This window comes from Mastigoproctus giganteus, chromosome 4 (assembly GCF_048544385.1).
Source record: "Mastigoproctus giganteus isolate SK-2022 chromosome 4, ASM4854438v1, whole genome shotgun sequence".
NCBI lineage: Eukaryota > Metazoa > Arthropoda > Arachnida > Uropygi > Thelyphonidae > Mastigoproctus > Mastigoproctus giganteus.
In genome coordinates this window covers 242,394,249-242,415,089 of record NC_143578.1, presented here as the reverse complement: position 1 = coordinate 242,415,089, position 20,841 = coordinate 242,394,249, and the positions used below count along the sequence as shown (strand labels likewise).

Genomic DNA, 20,841 nt, shown 5'->3' with positions numbered 1-20,841 from the left:
GAGATGATCCCAAATGGGTGGCAGGTTCGAAAAACGCCCGGGGAAAATTATGAATTTTTAAAATTATTATTTCTTCATTGTTATATCGATCCCGGGCCGAAAATATGGAAAAATAAACGATCTATTTGAAGCGGTACATTTGAGTTGTGACCCAGCATGCAATGTCACCGCAATTAAGGCAGTTTCCCCCCTTTTCATTCCCCTTCTCGATTCCATTACCTCAGAGAGGCCTCTATGCCGAGTGGGCGAGTGTGCGTGGGGGAGTCGGGTCGTTTTGATTAGTGTCAAGGCAAATGAGGCGTCTGGATGTCAGAGAGATTCGAGTACTTCCTCGACTTCGCATTGTGAACTGGCCGCCCCAAGCAGCTTGGGGTTAATAGCCTTCACCTACCTGTTCCTCTTCGTCCACCATCCTCTTGTCGTACACCTTCGAGTTGTAATGGACGAACCCGTTGGCTGTCGCCAGCTTTCTCATGAGCGTGTACAGAGTGGTGCTTCCACATTTTGGCACGCGATTGTAGAACACCCTCTGCGAGTCGAGATGGTGAAACTTCCGATCCTCTTCGTCGCCGCTCACGTCCAGATTGGGAGTTTCGGGAGAGCAATCGCAAGCTGTTCGGAAAAAACAAAAAGACATCGTTGAAGCAAAAGAAATGGAATCGCAGAAATTGCCTCCCCTCCAATTAAATAGAGCGTTCGAGTCCTTAAATGCTCTCGCATTTAGCCCGGGGCTGTATTTGCCCGAATCTCAACGCAGTTTTGTATTTTAGGGATTGGATTTTATAATTTAATATTTTTCTTAGATAGGTTCTTATTAAGACAAATGACAGCAATTAATTTTATCGATGTACACTCCGGCCTAAAAGTTTTGAATCACAGCGTATGACAAGTCTACTGATTTTTCATCAAAATATCCTCCACGCCATTCTGGTAATCAATTATGTAATGGTGTCTTCACCAACATTATTCCAAGCGATCTGCAAGGTTCCCCATAAATTCTGTGAAGATGGGAAAACTTCTCGGACTTGAGGTCTAGATGACCCCACGAAAGCTCTATTGGGTTAAAATCAGACGATTGCGATGGTCACGCCATAATTTGCAATACCCCTCCTTAGAGTTGTGCATCGGGTCTTGTTGTAATATAAAATTTCGTCCACAAAGTCGAAGTTCAGAAGATATTGTTTTTATAACTTTCTTTTCTTAAAACTCTTTCAATTCTGACGAAGTCATCCACTCCATAAAAACAAAAGCAACCCCAGATCATGATGGAACGACCACCGTGCTTGACTCTAGCCACTAAACAACGTAGGGCCATCTTTTCTTCAGTTGATCGTCTCCCATAAACTCTACACTTGAATCCAAAAATGTCAGATCTGGATTCATCCGTCCACGGTCTGCTTTTCCACTCTTCATTTACCGAATGTTGATGGCTCTTAATCCAAGCCAACACTTCCTATCGACTTTCTAGTTTTTGACCGCTACACGACCATGAAGTCCTGCTTGTTTAAAACGAAGTTTTCCAGTGGATGCAGACACTGGAAGTTTTTATAAGTTACAGCTTCTACTCCTCAATTTCTATCATTGAAAAACACTGCAATCTTCTATAATACTGAAACAATACTCCCACTTTCTACAACCATCTAGAAGCTTTTACCACATTTAGGAATCTTTTACACCTTTCTGGAAAATTCTAGAAATTTCTTAAATAATATTTCAGTTTTTTGATTTTTATGCGCTACAGAAAACATTTTAATAAAAATTCGTTAATCGGTTGGTCTTTTAATAATCAAAATAAAACATGATCCCAAACTTTTAGGCCGGAGTGTATATAAATAAGAATTTTGACTTATTCTTTTAATTTTATTACATTACAATGAGTACAGATTTACAAAATATTCATATCTACACCTATCTACTGGATGTGTGGGATTCGTTTAGTGCCATCGTAACGTAATTTCAAACAACAAAAGAATGGATTCAACTTACGGGTGTCGTCCCCTTGAAAGCGAAGTGGTGGCAGAGAAGCAGGGACGCTGATCAATGAGTAGACGCTGTAGCAGGCCATCAGAGCTAGGAAGGCAAGAAAACAGCACCTGTGGGAGGAAGGAAAGACAAATGATGAAATCATGAAGAAGAAGAAGAACAACAACAACTCTTTATTGTATGGGCTCGGAAAGGGTTCTCGGGGATTTGCCGAAAATTAAAATAAAATAAAATAAAAATTCAATTCAGTACATTTTTTTTTGCCTTCTTTTTCATTACAGAAACCAGGAATTGAGTTCAGAACAGAAACTTTGAGGTAGTACTCTTGGTAGAATCGCCGTCCTTCCCTCGAAAAGATTCCAGTTCAAATCTCGTCGATGACGTGAGGAATTTTTATGGGCTTTTTGACAACGTGGCTGAGCTAGTCGGTCTTAGGAGAGGTAGCTTGGTTTTTTCTCCCGGCATTTATTTGCTTTTTCACTTGGACAAACTCAAATTGAACACGGAAGGCTGTAGATGAATGATACGCGAAAATTTGCTTTCATTCGGGAGGGGGGGAATGATTGTTGGAACAAACAACCATTTGTTGTTGTGGATGTGGGTAGTTTGAATAAATTTAAGGAGAAATTAGACTAAAAATACGATCTTCACATTCCATTGAAATTATCGTCATAGCTTTTTGGGCCTGGGAGAAGACGGAGTCTTCCATTGAGACGTTGGGACTTTGTTTCCAGATCATAGCCGGATTCATTTACGATTAGAAGGAGCATGCTGCTACTGGGTCAGTAGCAGCATGTTTCTTCTGGGTAGTTAAACAGCAAGCACTCCTGATGACATCACGAACACGAGCAATTGAATTATTGGATTTGAAGCGAAAGGGCATTCACAGCTTCAGCCGACAAGCGGCCCTCTTTAAACTTTGCGATCCCCTGAAAAGTCTTCGAACAACACACCCGGCATCTTCTCTTTAGTGGGTTTCTATTGCATTTCCCCCCCTAATGGAAACAAAATTTGGCGCTGCTCACTAAAATCACTCATTTTAAATTGCGAATAGAAGTGTGGTGTACCAGACTTCTATTCGCTCGCTAATTTAGAGCGGGATTCATCGGTCACTGTCTAGACGCCAAATTTTCAAGAAACAAGGTCGGTTCCCGAACTTTTTAATCACACCCCGTAATGTGAAAGATTTGCACATAAAATGCAATTATCGCTGTTTTATTACATAATTGCTATTGTTGTTTATTGATACACCCCAGGGGGGTATATCTGTACACTTCCGTAGGGGTGTGGGGGGAGTTACGAAATAATAATAATAATAAGAAGAAATACTTTGTTTCCCATCTCTTAATTTTAGAAATGTTTCTCGAGAAATGTGCGTGAATTTTCGCGACTGTCCACCGAGATTAAGGGATTGAAGGGGGCGAATAAATGATGTTTAACGTCACGTGATCTCCGGATACTCCAGCGCTCGTGATGTTCCTCCGAACAATGGCAATCCGTGAATCCACGCGCGGCACTTTCATCGGAAGCGAAATCCTTTGACGAAATTGGAATTGCAAAAAGGAAAAACGAAGAGAAAAAAACTTGTCGCCGCTGGTGGTGTTTCTGCAGAACCCCCCTTCCCCCGCCCATCCGCACTTTACGACAAAATTAAGCGTGGTCGTCACTGTCCTGCCGAGGAGTCGGGTTCATGGCCACCGCTGAATGTCGTTGGAGCGGCAATCATCGTTTAATTAAGGCAAAGTGGAAGGGATGCTAGGGAATAGGCAAAGTGCGCGTGCGTGTGGGATGAGGTTTGGGGATCGCTGTTTGGCACTTCGTTGCCAGTTTGAAAGCGGGATTACGAAAAGAAACTGTCGTGGAACTGGGCCGAGCACCTCCTCTGACCTTCTAAGAAGGTGACATTTAACAAGGTCAACTTACCTAATTAACTGCCATACATAAGAAATATTTAAAAATTAAGTTTAAATTGAGCAGCATGATTCAGGGGTGCACCTTGACACTCTTCAGCATCTGGGTTTGTTGGATTTCTCCACTGGGTAGTAGATTCCATAGGTCCATCTACATGAAGGTTTCCTGCAGTTTTTCCTATCTACATGATTTGATTCGCAGAACTCGTCTAGGTCAATCGCTAGTCTGTTGATAAGCTGGATTGCGTTTCTGGGAAACGTTACTTAGCGACCAAGATTGCCTAGTCCCACTTGAAGAGGAAGCGGGAGTCAGCCTGGTAGTGTCTTACTGTCCTGGGAATCTCGATGATATCATCGATTCTGGGGACATCGATGGGCTCGTTTATAAGTTTAGTTAGTGTTAGGATATCTTGGAAACAGCAATTTGCTGTTTCCAAAACCACTTCTCAATTCGAGTAGAGCACCAATCTAGAAATGATGTTGTCTCCCAGTTATTCTATTCAGCCATTTAAGGATTCAATAATCCAACCGAGAAATCTGTTGAAGTGAGTTTTGGGCGTTGAGGGCACTTCATTCCCAGACATAATGCTATGGGATGAAGGCAGCGTTGTATATATCGGATAATGAGGGGTCATGTATTTCTGCGAGCTCTTGGTGTAAGTAGCCACATTGCTGCTTATGTCTTCGTTCTGGTAACGTTGAGATGCTGTTGAAATGTGAGGCCCTCATCCCACGATAAGCATAAGTCCCTATGCGTGATGACTTTTCCTACAGGTTCCCTGCCACATATATTTCTATGACGTTCCTTAATCTTTTTTCTGCAAAGGTCATTTGAGCTGACTTAGCGTGATTAAGTTCTAAACTGACTCTAGATACCTTTCTCGTCGTGTTTTTTGATTGGCCAATTCATGTTAGCTGCTTGATTAGGATTAGATGATGTTATATAGAATTTAATGTCGTCTGCATAAGACAGAAAGTCCTGTTGTGATGCAAGGAAAGGTTCAAGAGCTGCAGCGAAAGGTATGTGGGAGGGAGTGACCAGGCATCTATATTTATAGTTTTGATGAGTAACTGGAAGGTTTTAGAATTGCTAACAAAATTCGTAGAGCATTTTACTTGTAATGTTGAAATAATTTTCCAAGATACACTGCTCAACAAAATAATATTTGACATAATAGGCATCCTGCCAGGCAAATTCCGAGTATCCAATAGAAGTCGATCTACCACCTTAGAGAGCCACACATTATGCAAATTATTCACTGGTTGCGACCACATCACTACGTTCCCGTTTTCTGTTTTGCTCAGCGGGATAGCATCTCCCGTACTCAGAATGGCAAGTCATCATTGTTTAGATTCTTTGATATGGTGGGGTAACTGCAGGCAGAGGTGGCACGTTGGCTTAATATGTCACGCCGTGTTGTCTCGGCAAAATGGAAGCAGTTTCCGGAGACAGGAACAATTACAAGAAGAGATGGCCAAGAGATGTCAACCAGAACAGACCGCTATCTGGCTCTAATAGCAAGACTGAACCCTACGATGTCCTGCCATCAACTGTCTCTTGGGGTTGCTACGGCCACAGGTGAAAACATTTCCAACCGGACTGTGTTAAGAAGACTCAATTGAAGTGGACTCTGCATAACGAAGCGGGTGGTATATATCCCATTAGCCCTTTATGTATCCCTTTACATTATACACATGTCCACATCCCATTAAACCGAAACAAGCGCAAAGCTCATCGAAACTGGTGCCAAGAACATGTGACCTGGAGCCCTGACAAATTGGGTACAGTTCTGTTCTCCGATGAGTCCAATACTCTAAGCCGAGAAATCTGTTGAAGTGGGTTTTGGGCGTTGACTGCAGACGCTATTTAATCTGGAGGCAAAAAAGGAATGCGATAGCACCGCTCCAACATCAGAGAAAGGGGCACTTATGGTGGAAGCGGTGTTCTCGTGTGAGGCGGAATAATGATCAATGGCCGTACCCCTCTTCATGTTTTTGATAGGGGTACAGTAACTGCGCAGAGGTACTGAGAACAGATCCTCCAACCCCATGTGTGACTTTTAAGGGGTGTGGTTGGCCCAGATTTTCTTTTCATGCACGACAACGCCACTGCACATAAAGCTCAAGTGGTGGAGAACTCTCATGAAACTGAAGATATCCAACGACTGCCATGGCCAGCACAATCAGCACACTTAAATCCCATCTAACATTTGTTAGGATCTGTCGCATTGCACACCGACAGCCAACTTCTTGGTCACTTGGTGAGCTAAGGTCTGTGCTGGTAGAAGAATGGGATTTGGATTTGTTGCTGCCATAGAACCTTAGAGAAACCCTTGTACGAGAATGGTTCGCCACTGTAAGGCCTGTTTGGCCGTTGGAGGGGATCACACGCCGTACTGATGTCACGAGATCATATTTTTTAGTATCTTGTATCGACTTTTGTAATGCGACCTTTTTGGTAATTCTTATACACTCCTATAAATGTCCCTTATAACTGTCCGAAGTTTCTCGCTGTCTCCTCATTTCAGAGATCGAGCGAGAGGGTACAAAAGTGCACACGCTTTGAATGACCGTGTTTAAAGCCCCATGAATTACGGCAGAATGTTCTCGTATTCTCTCTATATTTTGAACTCCTGTGACCTTATTTGGTCCCTCCGGAGTGTAAACAGAAATTTTAATTTATTCGTGTTCGGTCTTTCGCTTTTGAACATAACATATAAAGTAAGGGCCGAACAACATTGCACGCAACTCAGTCCCTTCGCCCGTCAATAAATTTACCGATTCGGGATTGTTCTGTGGCGGTGTCAGAGCTATTTTTCTTAATGGCCACAACCGACAGCGTTCCGAGAGCTATTTTGGAACCGACTCGAGTAGTTTGCTCGCATTTACTGCCGTCCCAGTTCCAACCCCGTCTCGTCTGTTGCTGTTCGCAGAAAGTGAATCATCGTGTTCTTCGCGCGAAGTGGAACTGGAAACCATTTTCAGGGATTTGTTCTCGGAAAGCCTCGCATCGAAGTCATTTCGCCTGTCCACGATGGAAACGGGCCAATTGAAGCTATTTATTTCATTTCCGCGTCTCTTTTAACAGCGTCCGTAATGAGACACGGGCCCTGGCTGCAACATCAGACCTTGTTTTGGCCGACAATCTGTGCGTCTCTCGTTTCGCCCTTTTATTTTTGCGTATTTATTTTATTCTCGGCCACCCCGACGGGAGTCGTATTTCATAAACAGCCACGTGTCTCGTAAATCTGCAACCGTGGAGTAAGCGAGGATGTCAAGCCAAAACACCAAAAGTGACTCCACGAGGGGTCGTCGCTAATATGCAGCTTCCAACAAAAGATAATCATAAAACGTGCAGGGAAATATATAAATTCTACTCGAGAGGATAAATTAATTAATGGCATGTGGTTTGTTGTTCCCAATTGACACCCTTTAGCTGGATCAAATCCGAGTGAAAAAAAAAAAAAAAACAAGTCGGGACTTGTTGGGGAACTTATCCTTCACAGCTTGAGACATTCTGTCCAGGTTTTTTGTATCTCAAATGAAACAGCAAACGGTTGATAGGTTGGTGGTCATTTGAGAACCTTAATGCGGAAGGTCTGTGGGAGAGGCGTTGTCCTTTATGGGCCTTTTCAAAGATTCTGAGCAGTCCACAACAAATAGACAGAGACCAGAACCCTTGGTTACTTCACTCGACGATGTATCTGTCTAAGATAGAATGCTCCATGCTTAAGGAGTTAGTCTTGAGTTTAGGATTTGATTGAAACTTAACAACGGTTGGAGATTCTACAACGAACAGGTTTCAGATTATTTGGGGAAAGCCATTCGGGCCAACAGTAGCCTTGTTCGGTAAGTTGTTGATAGTTTCGATCGGAGCCTCCTTGGTTAAATCGACTGAAAGGAGCTTGGCAAGTTTAGCCTCTTGTGACATCGAAGGTTACTTAGACGTTGTTGTGGGAAGCTAGCATATGTCTTGATGGTAAGATTGACTCCAAAATTTGCAATTTGGTATCTGACAATCTGAAGTAGTGTTTGAGTATGTGAAAAGAGGTATACTCTGTCATATGCTGATTTTATATAAACGAAGATAAAGTCTATCTGGGGTCTGTTGTTGAGAGGGTGTACCCTGTAGCCGAGTGGGCAGGAGCGGGAGTGCAGTAGCACACGCTCTTTGAGTAGACCGGGGTTCAAGCCCCTGATTGCTGAATACGGTCGATCTGCCAACCCGCACTGGACCAGCGTGGCAGATTATGGTCCATTTCCCTCAGCATGAATTGTTGAGGAGGCTTCCATCCTGCAGTGGGTTGACAATGGCTGCACTTCTTCTTCTTCTTCTTCACCCTGAAGAGGGTATGCAGAAGATTGGTACTTGTTGATCTTTTGTGAATGATACGAAGGTACTCGGGTCTGTGCTTGTGTTAGAGTGTTAGTGACACGGTGGCTGAATCACTTTTACAAATATTTTGAGCAGAGAACAGCTGATGCAGAACTGGTCGCAGGTCTTTAGAAGATTTTGGCTTCTTAATCTTTGGAATAGGTTTGAAGTGATAAAATCTCCAAATTGTTGGGATGATTTCGTAAGGTTTAAGTAACTTTAGCTTTTTCAGCTATATTCAGCTATTTCAAAGCAAAAAATCAAAATGCGGCTGTAAAACACGCTAGATATTCCCAGTGATTTGTCATCTCTGTCTGAGGTGGACTACCTTGCTAGCAACTTTGAAAACATTTACAAAACAGATACAGCAGATGAAGGGATGGAAGGTAACGAAAATTTTCCTCTCAACTGCATTGATACACTAACAGCATTTGAAGTCAACCAAGCAGAATTGTTGAGCAAAATCCACAGTATGAAAAAGGACCTTACACGAGGCCCGGACTGTATCCCTACTGTCTTATGGAAAAAATGTGGGACCACACTTGTAAAGCCATTACTTCACTTAATAAAATGGGTATTTGAGAGTGAAATCTATCCGGCTCAACTGAAAAAGGCCTTTGTTACCCCTCTTTACAAAAAAGGAGACCCATCCTCACCCAACAATTACAGACCAGTTTGTCAATTGAATACACTCTCAAAGATAATTGAATCCATTGTAATGAAGCAGCTATTTAACTTTATGAAACTTAATTTGTCAGATTAATCTCACGGATTTATCAAGGGTCGTTCCACCTGCACAGATATGATTTCGTTTGTTTCGAATATATCCCAGGCTTTTGACGAAGGAAAACAAACGACTCCATCTTCCTTGATTTAAGCAAAGCCTTCGACAAGGTAGTCCATCAGAGACTAATCAACAAACTGCATCACTATGGTCTCAGAGGACAGGCACTAAACTGGATTGAAAACTACTTGAAAGGTAGAGAAATGTCCGTGATATTTAAAGGTAAAATCCTTCAAGCCTGAAATAACATTCAGCCAACTGCGATCCTATGGTCAGAAACGGACAAAGGAGGGTGACAAGAAATGCAAGATAACGTCCTCGTGGGTAGGACAGTTGGTATAATCACTGTTCTTCCCATACGTGGAAACGATCCAAGTTCGAATCTTATCGATGACGTGAGGAATTTTTATGGGCCTTTTTGACAACGTGGCCGAGTTAGTTGGTCTCAGGCGAAGATAGTATGGTTTTTTTTCTCCCGGATACTCGGATTTTTTCTTCTAGCAAATAGCAAATCGACTAGAGAACACAAGCAATTTATAGGCATATTACATACGGCGCAATATGGCCTAAGTTGCTGATGCGCCTAAACCCTACAACAACCTCCTATTTATCAGATCTCGATCCAAATGAGCACCTCTGGAATAAGCTGGAACGAACTCTTAAATAAAGTTAGAGGAGGTCACAAGATACAGAGATAAAGGAACATTACCGTATTTAGTAAACAAGTTGGCTTGAACCACAGTCTCTCAAAGCGCGTGTAATCTACACTCTAGCGTGACTTCGATGGCCATCGAAGAAGATATACCATAACCATCCAGTTTGCAAGAACTGTGGGAAGCAACATGGTATAATTGTCATTATCAGTTGGGAGGTGAATTTTTATCTTTTGAATGCTTTCTGTTTTATGTAGAATGCTTCTTTGAGTTCCCCCTGGAACCAAATATTGGTCCGCCTGAGGATCTTAGCTTGTCGAGCAGCCCTAATGTGGCTATTTCTGGTGTGATGATAAATAATCTTTGCTATTAGTAAGTGTCCATAATTGGTAATGTATTACTATTATATGCTCATCACGGCAGCAGGGCCAAATGTCATCACTGATGGATCCTCCGTGCTTTGGGAAGAGACAGGATTACTTCTATGTTTCATTGAGGATGCAGTTGTAGAGACTTCATCAGTCAGCGTCTCACTCAACATAGGAATGGTTCGGGCCCCTTAAGGAACATGGTCTGAGTGGAAATGAACGTTTCTTAACCTTCCAAATCGAAGATATCAAAATGATTCCAACAATGATTCTGTTGGCTGCTAACCCTGTTAATAAATCACTTCTGGCGGTCTGGGAGTAGTCGGAAGGAAGTATAAACGACGACAACTTGTTTCTGTTGTCTTGAAGATGTTACACGTGGCCTGAAAATTATCTGAGGGACTCATTTAAGATTAAACTTCCACAAAAACAGAATGAAGACTCCACCTCCTCTTTTGCTATCTGTTGGGATATGTGCGATGTCGGGTTGGACATCCACGGACACAGGACGTGACACGTGAGAAGCAACAGGACATCCGGCGTCAGGATCTCCGGTTAACTTTCTCTTATCGACCAGGTTTTTATCGATCAGACATATGAAGGGTTGTTCCGCAGGCAAAAGGAGAGTTTGCAAGGTGGAAATTTACCGAAAATCCTGCACTCATTTTGCCCAAAGCATCAGGGAGGTTGCACTGTGAGTTGATTGCTGTCCTTCAAGTTCACTTGCTTTGTATCTTGGTTCAAAGTCAGGAGGGGGTTCTGTCTCTGTATGGCTTGAGCAGTGCTCCTGGGCACTACCTAGGAGAGTTTATCTCTCTCTCTCGCCGCCCAGGGTACAATGAAGAGAATATATGGGGGGGGGGGGGTTGTTGTCAAGTGATTTCATTGATTCCACATTAGTCTCTAACTTGGATTAGAAACAACTTGGCTGAAAAGAAAAAAAGGAAACCTACCTGGGCCAGATCCGGTTCGTTCCTTGCCCCGTATCCTCCGTCATCAGGACTGCGACGATTGGTCTCATGTCAGTCCTCCACCCCTCGGGTTCAGCTTACGTCACGGTCACCGCAGATGGCATTTTCCCTCTCTCTCTCTCCGTCAAGCTCGGTGTGTCGGAGTTACCGTCCTCGCTGCGACCCCGGCGTCTTCAACCTAGAGGGGAGTGAAGAATTCATTTATCAGCTCCTGCGCAAATCTGCTCCCGTAAATTTGGAGAAATACCTGCGACCTTCGGAGTACGGAGTCTGTGTCGAATACGCGTGAGGCGTTTGCCCTTTCGAGACCACAGACGCTATCTGGCCGAGCCCGTTTAATTAATTTTCTAAACATCGGCCGATCTGTCGGTTGTTTTTAATAAAGTTTTTGTGGGGATTACGTCGATTCCTGATTGGGCATTCGTTTGCAGAAGGTAAAACGATCTTTTCGCGTTCGCTGTACTAACGAGAACCCCAGGTGGCGAAGGGGGAGTTTCCCTCTCAACTTGTTTCCAAGGGAAACGCCCTCCCCCCCAATGCGGATGCTCATCGAGTGTTGATTAGCAGCTGACGCTGTCGAATGCACACCCGAGCGCCGAAGGGACCTTGAAGGACACATCTGGAACTAATCGTCTTCGTGGCCGGGATGCTCTTCGTGTCTGCAGTGCAGTCGGAGGTCACGCGTTCCTTCACAGCAATCTAACAGAAATGCCGCTGCTTCTTTAAACGATTCACGATGCAACCGCGTTTTCCTGGCGAAAAAACTCTTTGGGGTGACGTACAATCTTCCCGTTCGGGGTTTAGACGCAGTTCTTGTCTCGTTAACTGTGCCTTTCTTTCTTTCCATTTTGACATAGGGTGAAACTGTTTCAATCCTTATTGTGTACGATATGCAGACAACGGATAAAAATCAGTCATCTGCGCAATTTTTCCCTTAATAACTCTCTCCTTTAGCACGAATCACTTCACGAATCTTTATTGTTGAGATTCAATCACATTTCTTAAACATTTTATATCAATAATTAATAAATAAATAAATAATCTTTATTGTGTACAAAAGAATGTATACAATGTACCCTTCACAGCAGGAATGCCAGGGGCTTCACATTGGATTGGTGACAAAGGCCTTGAGGACGGGCCCACATCGAAGTTCGGGTTCATCCCCCAGGGCCAACAATATAAGTTTCGGTTATATTATTCACAATATACTCATAAAGATATTATACAGCATTTTTGACATCATATACAATATTATACAGACATCCTTTTTAAATTTATTATACTGCCACATTACTGTGCAGTTTGCCTGGTTGAGTTTAGGCCATCAAGGATCTCTCTCTCTCTCTCTCTCTCCGGTATTTGCGATCCTTGACAAATTTGTAGAGGTCGCCTTCAATTGTTTGGACTGTGATAAGCATCTGCTTGGGGAGAAAACGGTCGCTAACGACTAGTCTATTATGGTTGGCTATAAGTGTTGGAGCTGACTTCAGTCCGGGTTGAGGGATTCTCCAGCTGTACAGTTCCCATATGTTTGGCTCCGAGATTATTCCAGTGGTCATTTTGGCAGTTAGTGTGAGGCGTCTTTCCATTATAAGGTTTGGCAGTCGGGCAAAGTTCAGTGCGGTTGCCATCGTAGTTGTTCTTTGCTGGGGTGGACGATGATATTTATGTGTGATCCAACGAAGGAGTCAGTATTCGGAGGAGTACACACGCTTGATATTCGTGGGGGCTGCAGATGCCCATATTTCTGAGGCGTATAACACGTAGTACACAGAGGGGTATACGTACCACCGAGTCACATCCAGATCCTTAACGTGGAGTAGTTGTTGTTTGGTAGTCCAGTGCATTTGGCTGAATTTCGTTATGAGTTTGTCAATTTGGGGCTTGAAGGTCAGTTTGCAATCGAAGATGACTCTCAAATCTGTATGTATATTTACCACTGGAAGGAGAATGCCATCTAGAGAAGCTTGGACTTCAGTGGGTTGGTGCTTCAAAGAAAAGACAATTTGGGCTGATTTTGCAGGATTAATAAGTAGTCCAAATTGATGGAGATAGGATCCTAAGTCGTGAAACTTTCGATTGATCTTTTCATTAATTTTTGAGATATGTTCGCTGGGGTTAATCTGGGTGTGTAGCTTAATATTGTCAGCATAGCAGATTATGTCTTCTGTCTGTTGCACAAACGGAATAATGACTGCAGTAAATAATGCTCCGGAGAGGATTCCGCCTTGGGGAACTCCCGCAGTGAGTTTTCTTGAGATTATTTCTTGATCCGCTGTCAGAAGAATGATTCTGTGAGAAAGCAGGGTTGTGATAAACCACAACATGCCACCTTTTATATGGAAGTAATTTTCTAGGAGGTAAAGGAGCGAGGGAATGCTGATTGAGTCGAAAGCAGCTTCCAGGTCGACGTACGTGACGGCAAGTTCTGCTTTAGCTTCTAGTGCTCTGAGAATGGTGCTGGTTATGGATGTTAAATTGGTGACTGTGGATCTTCCGGGAATGGTATAGTGAATTTGTGAAGCATGATTTGATTGGTGATGATTGAAAGTAATGCCTTCTCCATAAGTTTCAAGAGGCTGGAAGAGCGATAGATTGGCCTGAACTTTAATGTGTAATGCAGATTGGCATTGAGGATGTGGCCTCACAGCATATCTGTTCCAGAGAGGGGGAAAGTAGTGCTGCGTTAAGACACGGTTAAAAATTGAGAGTAGTGGATCGATGATAAACTTGCTGAGACATTTGATCATGAATTGTGGCACAAGGTCGGGGCCTGCGTTACGGTGGGTGGTAATCCATTTATAGCAGTTATAAGTTGCTTCCTGGTGATGCAAACGGTGGCGAGCATATCCGTTGGGACGTTGTTAACAGGTAAGTTGCCTGGATATGTCGGGGGCCACATTGTTCGAGAACCGTGCAATGTGATCCATTCACAGTTCAAGGTTCAGTGTTTTAGGAATTCCTGTGTGCCGAGAGTCATAAAATGGTTTGCCTTTTTGTAGGGTTGCTTTTAGATGTTTTTTGATTGAAAATGATTTCTGGCGGTTGAACACTGCTCTTGCTCTGGAGAAAGCAATCCGATCTTGTACAGCGCGTGACTTTTTCCATCTCTTATGCAGATTTTGTTTTTCTTGGAAGGTTTTGTTCAGTGCAGGTGTCCACCAAGCTCTTGAACGGGGAGTGATGCAGACAGTCTTTGTCGCTCCGTAACTGGCAATAGTTCGGATCCACCAGGTCATGAGGTCCACAGCCAGCTGGAGATTGCAATTATTGAGAGCTTCCCAAGGGATGGAGGATGCGGCTTCGAGACATCGTAGTAGATCAACGAATTTGGGGGATGTTATTTCTTTTTTATTTTTCGGGCCTTGGATATCGAAGTTAGGTGCGGCTAAGTGCAGGAGTATGGCAATGGGTTCGTGATCTGATTGAAAGAGATTGTGAGGGCTGTCTTCGAGGTCGCATAGTGCTGAGGAGAATACCAAATCTAAGAGATAGGATCCTCTCGTGGAGTGGCAGTTGAGAAGGCTGATACCCAGTGAATCCATACTGCTAACGAGTGTCCTACTAAGATATGCCAGAGTAGGTGGAAGATTGAAATCTCCACAAACAATGTGCTTAGCAGAGGAGTGGAGGTGATTCACTAGCCAATGGATTAAATCTTTAATGATATCACTGTTTGGGCCTGGTGGAATATATACTGTTGCTATGTCAATCAGGTAGGTGTTGAGCTTCAGGGACACCATGGCAGCTTCAAATGCAAGGGATTGGGTTACCACAGAATGTACTAATGAAAAGAGGATGATATTGTAGAGTGTTGTGACTCCCCCTCCTCTACGATCCACTCTAGAGGAGCAGAGCATTTGGTAACCAGCCTGAGGTGAAGTGGGTCTCCTAGTTGAAATACCAACCGGGATCCAGACAGTTGTTATCCTGGAACGTAGGCGTATCGAAATCACGACTGTTCTCCAAATGTTCAGCAGAAGGCACGCCCTACTCATCCGGAATATTTGTAGAGAGGGCTGACTCATCCCGGTTGGTATTTCAACTAGGAGACCCACTTCATAATAGTTAAAACATCCCCAAAGCATCGCTGGCCCAACCATCAGATTGTACGACACTTTGCACAGAGTCCAGATGGAATGCTTCGTTGCTTCTCCTGTGAACTTGATAACTGGGATATCTTATGGGTAAATTCTTATTCGTCCGACCGCATCACGGCTTTCTAAACTCAAACAGCCTAGTTTCTATTCCTTTGAGCCCATACCACCCTGGGCTTTTTTTTTTTAGCAGTTCATATTGGTCTCTTTCAGGAGACTCTACACAACAAATCTTGTTTGAAATCGTTTTTAGGGTTTTCGAGAGTAGAAGCTGTTCGAGTGTCTAGCTTGTTAAGCCACTCTGAAAACAATTGACCGGTAATTCATTCAGGATTCGTAGACGCTGCTGTTGATGTGTTCTCGGTTTCTGTCGAAGATTGTCCAGTACGTTCTCCAGAAGAGTTAAAACTGGTAGTCTAGCTGGCCAGAAAATAGTAAACGATAAAGTTTTTCATCCAGGAGGGGACTGCAACAACGCACCAGTAGTAATGACATCGTCGGATGAAGAGGTCAATTTGAAAATCCTGATGTTCGTCGCTGTATTTTAAATTATTTTTTTCTATCCTGTCCCTCAACAAGGCCCCCGACTACTAGTAGGAGAGGACATCACTCACGATCTGACACATCGTTAGGCGGGCCCTACAATTCAGTTGCCAACCGCGCTGACCCCAGTAAGAAAACACTGCCTTCTGGCAGACCTAGGAGGTAATCGGGGAAGTTGTTCAAGAGCAGCCAACCAGAAAAGTTAAGTTCGAATTTGAAGTTCCCTTTGATTAGCGTTTGTAAATCTTTTCCGCGGGCTGCGGGAGCCGAGAATGGAAATGCGCATGCGCTTATATTGCATTACTTTTTATACGCCATTCATTCATTTTAGACAAGTTTTTATGTGACCCGACTTGACGTTGCGTAAGCAAGTTTCGGATTCATTTGGGGGCACACACAGGGAACCAGAGGGTTTTGTCGCTGGTCTTCCTCCCGGCAACTGGAAAGGCGGAATCGCAAAATTAGAAGAAGAAGACAGAAACTACGGCCGCTACAAGCGATCCGTCTTCATCGATCAAAAACTCGTTGGGATTCTTGCGGGCCCTTCGGTGTTTATTCTTCTCTTTCGTTGCCGAGACATCCATCAACTCTTTTCACGTGCACGCACCATACACCGTTCGTGGAGATAACGAATCCAGTTTCAGTTTTGCTGAAAGATGACCTCGCTATATGCCTGGAGAAACGGGGAAGGCTGTAGGCGATTGAGGGAGGCGAACCTCTCAACCCACAAGAGGTTCGCCTTCCTGATAATAACAGCGTATAGATTACATTTAACCATTTTAACTCCAGTGGTTTCTGAAAGGGTAATTTTTCATTCAATATACTCTGAAATGAAAATTTTATTCCTATTTCTTTTCCTTGAAGTTTCTCACGGTACAAATGTTTCGTACCAACCCCATCATTATTCTGTTGAGAAAGGTTTGCAGATTTGGTGCAATATTGAACACTGGAAACGTTGTCTCCAGTTCCTGTATGAATTTTTTTTTTTTTTTTTTTAGAATGGGGTGTAGTACCCTGTCATGGTCTTCAGTGCCAACCGATTTAAATCTATGTGATTTTTATCTCTGGGGTTATAGTAGTAGTAGTAGTATACTGGTGTGCAAAACTTAAGGACCAACACTATTTTTAAAGGTTACAACCACAAAAGCTTTACTCAAGGTACTCTTTACTAATGTTTGACCAAAAGATGTCCTTTGTCAACCAGATCAACAAAATCAGTACCAAATTCTCTCGTTTACGGTGGATCTCAAAGCAGCAGCTGCTACACGTCCGACATCCTGCCACTGTCAAAAGGTTCATCACCTCCACCGTTTACCCCGCCATTCTCTATGGTGCAGAAATATGGGCCTCTGCTGCACCTACAAACCTCAAGCGGGTGTACACCGCTGAATACTGGTTACTGAAATGGGCCAATAACAAGCTTCGGCTACCTCCCGCTACCACAACCACCATGATGGCACAAGCACTCGACATCCCGAGGTTGAAGTTCCTGATCGTGGAAAAGAGGCTGGTCTTCACAGCCAAACTCATCACAGGCCAGATATCATCTCCAAATATTTGGAACGCTTGCTCTTGGAGGATTCCACAGCCAAGCCTAAGGTCGATACCAGCACTCGTGGCTCACCACAACAGGCTTGTACTCACTGACAGATTTCTTCCCAAGCAGATGCTCGCTGCCCTCAACCGTGTGGACGCCGACATCGACAGCATAATAAGTAAGAAGAAGGACAGACAGAACTTTATCAAAGCCCTTGAACCCTGATATATGGCCAATTTGTATTTATTTCTGTATTTATGTCTAGCTCTGCGTTTTTATGCTGTATTTGTATTGCTTTTGCATTTGTGATCGGTATTTTGTAGCCTTTTGTATTTGTTCGCTGTATTTTGAATTTTTTCGCTGTATTTTTGTAGCCTTTTGAATTTGTTCGCGGTATTTTGTAGCCTTTTGAATTTGTAAACTGTATTTTGTAGCATTTTGTATTTGTTCGCTGTACTTATCTTTTCTCTAACTGCTATATGTGAACCCCTGGCGCTCGTCGCCGTGATGGGATATTGTGCTGTAACTCTACTTCACAATAAAGATTTATTTATTTATTTATTTATTTATTTAATGAGAGTCGATTCAGTCTCAGCAGCGATTCTGGACAGCAGCTAATCTGGCGAGAGGTTGGCACACGGTATCAACCCGCAAACATCACTGGAAGGGATCGATATGGCAGTCGAGGTGTTCTCGAAAAGAGAGGGGTTTTCTTTGATGGACGTATACAACACCAGATACTGGAAGGCGGTACTGTAACTGGTGCACGCTACTGTACTGAGGTAATCCTTCCCGATGTGCGTCTGTTCCGAGGTGCCATTGGTCCCGAGTTCGGGTTTATGGATGATAACGCCACACCCCATCTCATTGCAGCTGTTGATATGCTTTAGAAAAATGAGGTCATTGTTCGTATGGATTGGCCTGTCCGTTCCACCGATCTAAATCCCATCGAACACATATGGGACGCTCTGAGGAGACGCCTAGCGGCACGTCCACACCCACCAGAAAATGTTCACCAGCTGAAGATGGCGTTGACAGAGGAATGGACGATGTTACCGCAAGAACTTATCAACAACATTGTCCTAAGTATGGACAGGCGGTGCAAAGCCTGCATCGATATTAGGGGTGGCCATATCCAGGAATATTCTTCTTCTTTCTCAGATGCTTACCGGTGTGATTGACGCCCCCAGTCTTCGAGGACTTATCTCTACTCCACGTGCTGGACGCAGTAATGACAGTCCCTACCTACCACTGCATTCCACACTATCCAACCTGTGCTGTCTGAAGAACTTCTTCCCAAACAACGCAGTGAACCTTTTCAATTCATTGACAATAGACCCTGTGAAATACTCCGAAAGTAAGCAGTACAGAGTGAAGAGCATCTCAGAAGCGCACTGCTTACTTCAACTATAATCTTGACAATGAGTGAACTTGTAAACAATATTGTAAATATACGCACTTGTAAACAATATTGTAAATATACGCACTTGTGTAAATATTGTAAATAATTGTATTCGTGCATTTTTGTACACTCTTCTTATATTGTAAATACTGTAAATAATTGTATTTTTTGATTTTTTGTACACCCTTCTTATATTGTATATAATTGCAATTCTTGCATTTTGTACACCCTTCTAGCCGGTCGGCTGTGTATAAGGGGTGAAAGCAAACACTTGCTATTTTTTAATAAACGGATTTTAATAATAATAATAATAATAATATCTCCTACTGAGGACCACCTCTTCCCTTTGTTCCATCTTTGGCAGTGAGCATCTGTATCATGGCAGACAGTGCTATGTTGACATTTTTGAATAAAGTCCCTCTGTACCGTTTTGTTTCCGTTGTTGTGTCGGTGTAGTTTCCCTCATCATTTCTTTACCTCACGAGGTTCGTTTGGTATGCTCTTCCCATATCCAGGCCACTCCTATGAGAAGGTACAGGTGAAAACCTGACTGGTCCTTAAATTTTGCAGTCCTTAAATTTAAACAGTGTATAATGGCGGCATGTGATGCAAGTCAGCAAGCTCATGAGCTTATGTAGCATCAGCCAAAAAAGAAAACCAATTTCATACATCCGTTTCCTCTAAAAGTTTGTTCGGTTCCTCCTTGAATTTATTTAAGCTATCAACTTCCACAACGACAGATGGAAGTTTGTTCCAGCAATTAACCACCCGCTGGCTAAAGGCAAATTTCTGTACATCTATTCTACAACTGTCTTTCCTCAATTTCAATCTATGCCCTCTCAGGTTCGTAATTTGAGCAAGTGGAAGAATCCCATCAGAATTCGGCGTGCTCGACCCATTCAAGATCTTATACCCCTCAACAAGATCACCCTCGCAGGTGCCTAGTCTCCAGCCGCTGCAATTTGCAGAACTTAAGCCTTTCTTGGTAAGAGGAACCCTTCGTTCCCTCACCAATCTTGTTGCCCTTCTCTGTACACGCTCAAGGAACTCTACGTCCCTCCTAAAATGATGCCTCCACACCTGTACACAGTACTCAAGGTGTGGTCTGACCATTGCTTTATACAAAGGGATAATGACCTCATTATCCCTGATAGCAAAACTCCTGTATATCATTGACAGGACCCCATGACCTGCTCTGGCAGCCTGCCTGCATTGCTCAAAAAACTTCATATCTGACTGCACAATTACTCCCACATCTTTTTCATTTTCTACCACCCTAATTGTAGTACCACACAGTTGGTACGTTCCTCTGGGGTTACTTCTACCCATTTGCAGTACTTGGCATTTGTCGATGTTAAACTTGAGTTGCCACTTCTCAGCCCATCTGACCAAATTTTCTAGATCCTGTTGCAGTAGCACACTGATACAGAAAAAAGTATCTTTGAAGATACTTTTTTCTGTATCAGAGGAAGCATTAGCAGATGTTCTCCGACAGCAACACATTACTGATAATTGTGGAATACAGATTCTTCTGCCATGAATTATTCAAACACTGCTAAATATATAGGGGTGTGCAAAATAATGGAAATACCTGATATGAAAGTAAAGTTTATGTAATGGCTGTATGACGTATTTATCAACATGCAGTGATGATTTTTTTTTGTTTCTTACAGGTGGTACTGTGAATAAAACATGATAAAAGCTCATGATGTTTATTTAGAGGTGATATAAAAAGATACGTGAGGATAATGAGCGACCTGTGTGAATTCCAAAGGAGGGCAAAAAAAAAAAAAAAAAAAAAATCCAAACTATTATTTTTAGGCCACCCGAATTATTAATTTCATTTGCCGTGCATTGTGTATTATGTCTGTAAATTGCGTGTGTTCTATGGTCGATTTGCCTGTTTTGCTAGGCGAAAACCCAAGTTGTCGAGGGAATTCAAAGAGGGACAAATTGTTTGTGCACGTTTAGGGGGCATCGGTGGCTAAAACTGTTGATTTTTTTTAATGTATCTAGAGCGAGTGATGTCTGCATTCGCCAAGAATGGGAAAAACAAAATCTGATATGACGAACTGTGGAAATCGAAGCTGACTGAGAAAAGGATGAAAAGAACTGTAGCCCCAAAACATAAACATAAAACATAACCATAAACATAAAAATATAACCATAAACAAAACATAAAACTACTGTCCCAAAATGTGAGTCTCAGCAATCCAGT

At 43.0% G+C, this 20,841-nt stretch overlaps 1 protein-coding gene across 1 annotated transcript in view; it reads right to left on the bottom strand.

Moving 5' to 3' along the window:
* Positions 1 to 20,841, bottom strand: part of LOC150087572 (uronyl 2-sulfotransferase homolog pip-like) — a 47,272-nt gene that overhangs the window by 11,323 nt on the left and 15,108 nt on the right. Inside the window, exons 2-4 of the mRNA XM_090371254.1 lie at positions 11,027 to 11,222; positions 1,987 to 2,093; positions 392 to 612 (exon numbers count right to left, since the gene is read on the bottom strand). Of these exons, the coding sequence (XP_090227380.1) occupies positions 392 to 612; positions 1,987 to 2,093; positions 11,027 to 11,094 (396 nt within the window). The 5' untranslated portion in view covers positions 11,095 to 11,222. The remainder of the gene's footprint in view (positions 1 to 391; positions 613 to 1,986; positions 2,094 to 11,026; positions 11,223 to 20,841) is intronic.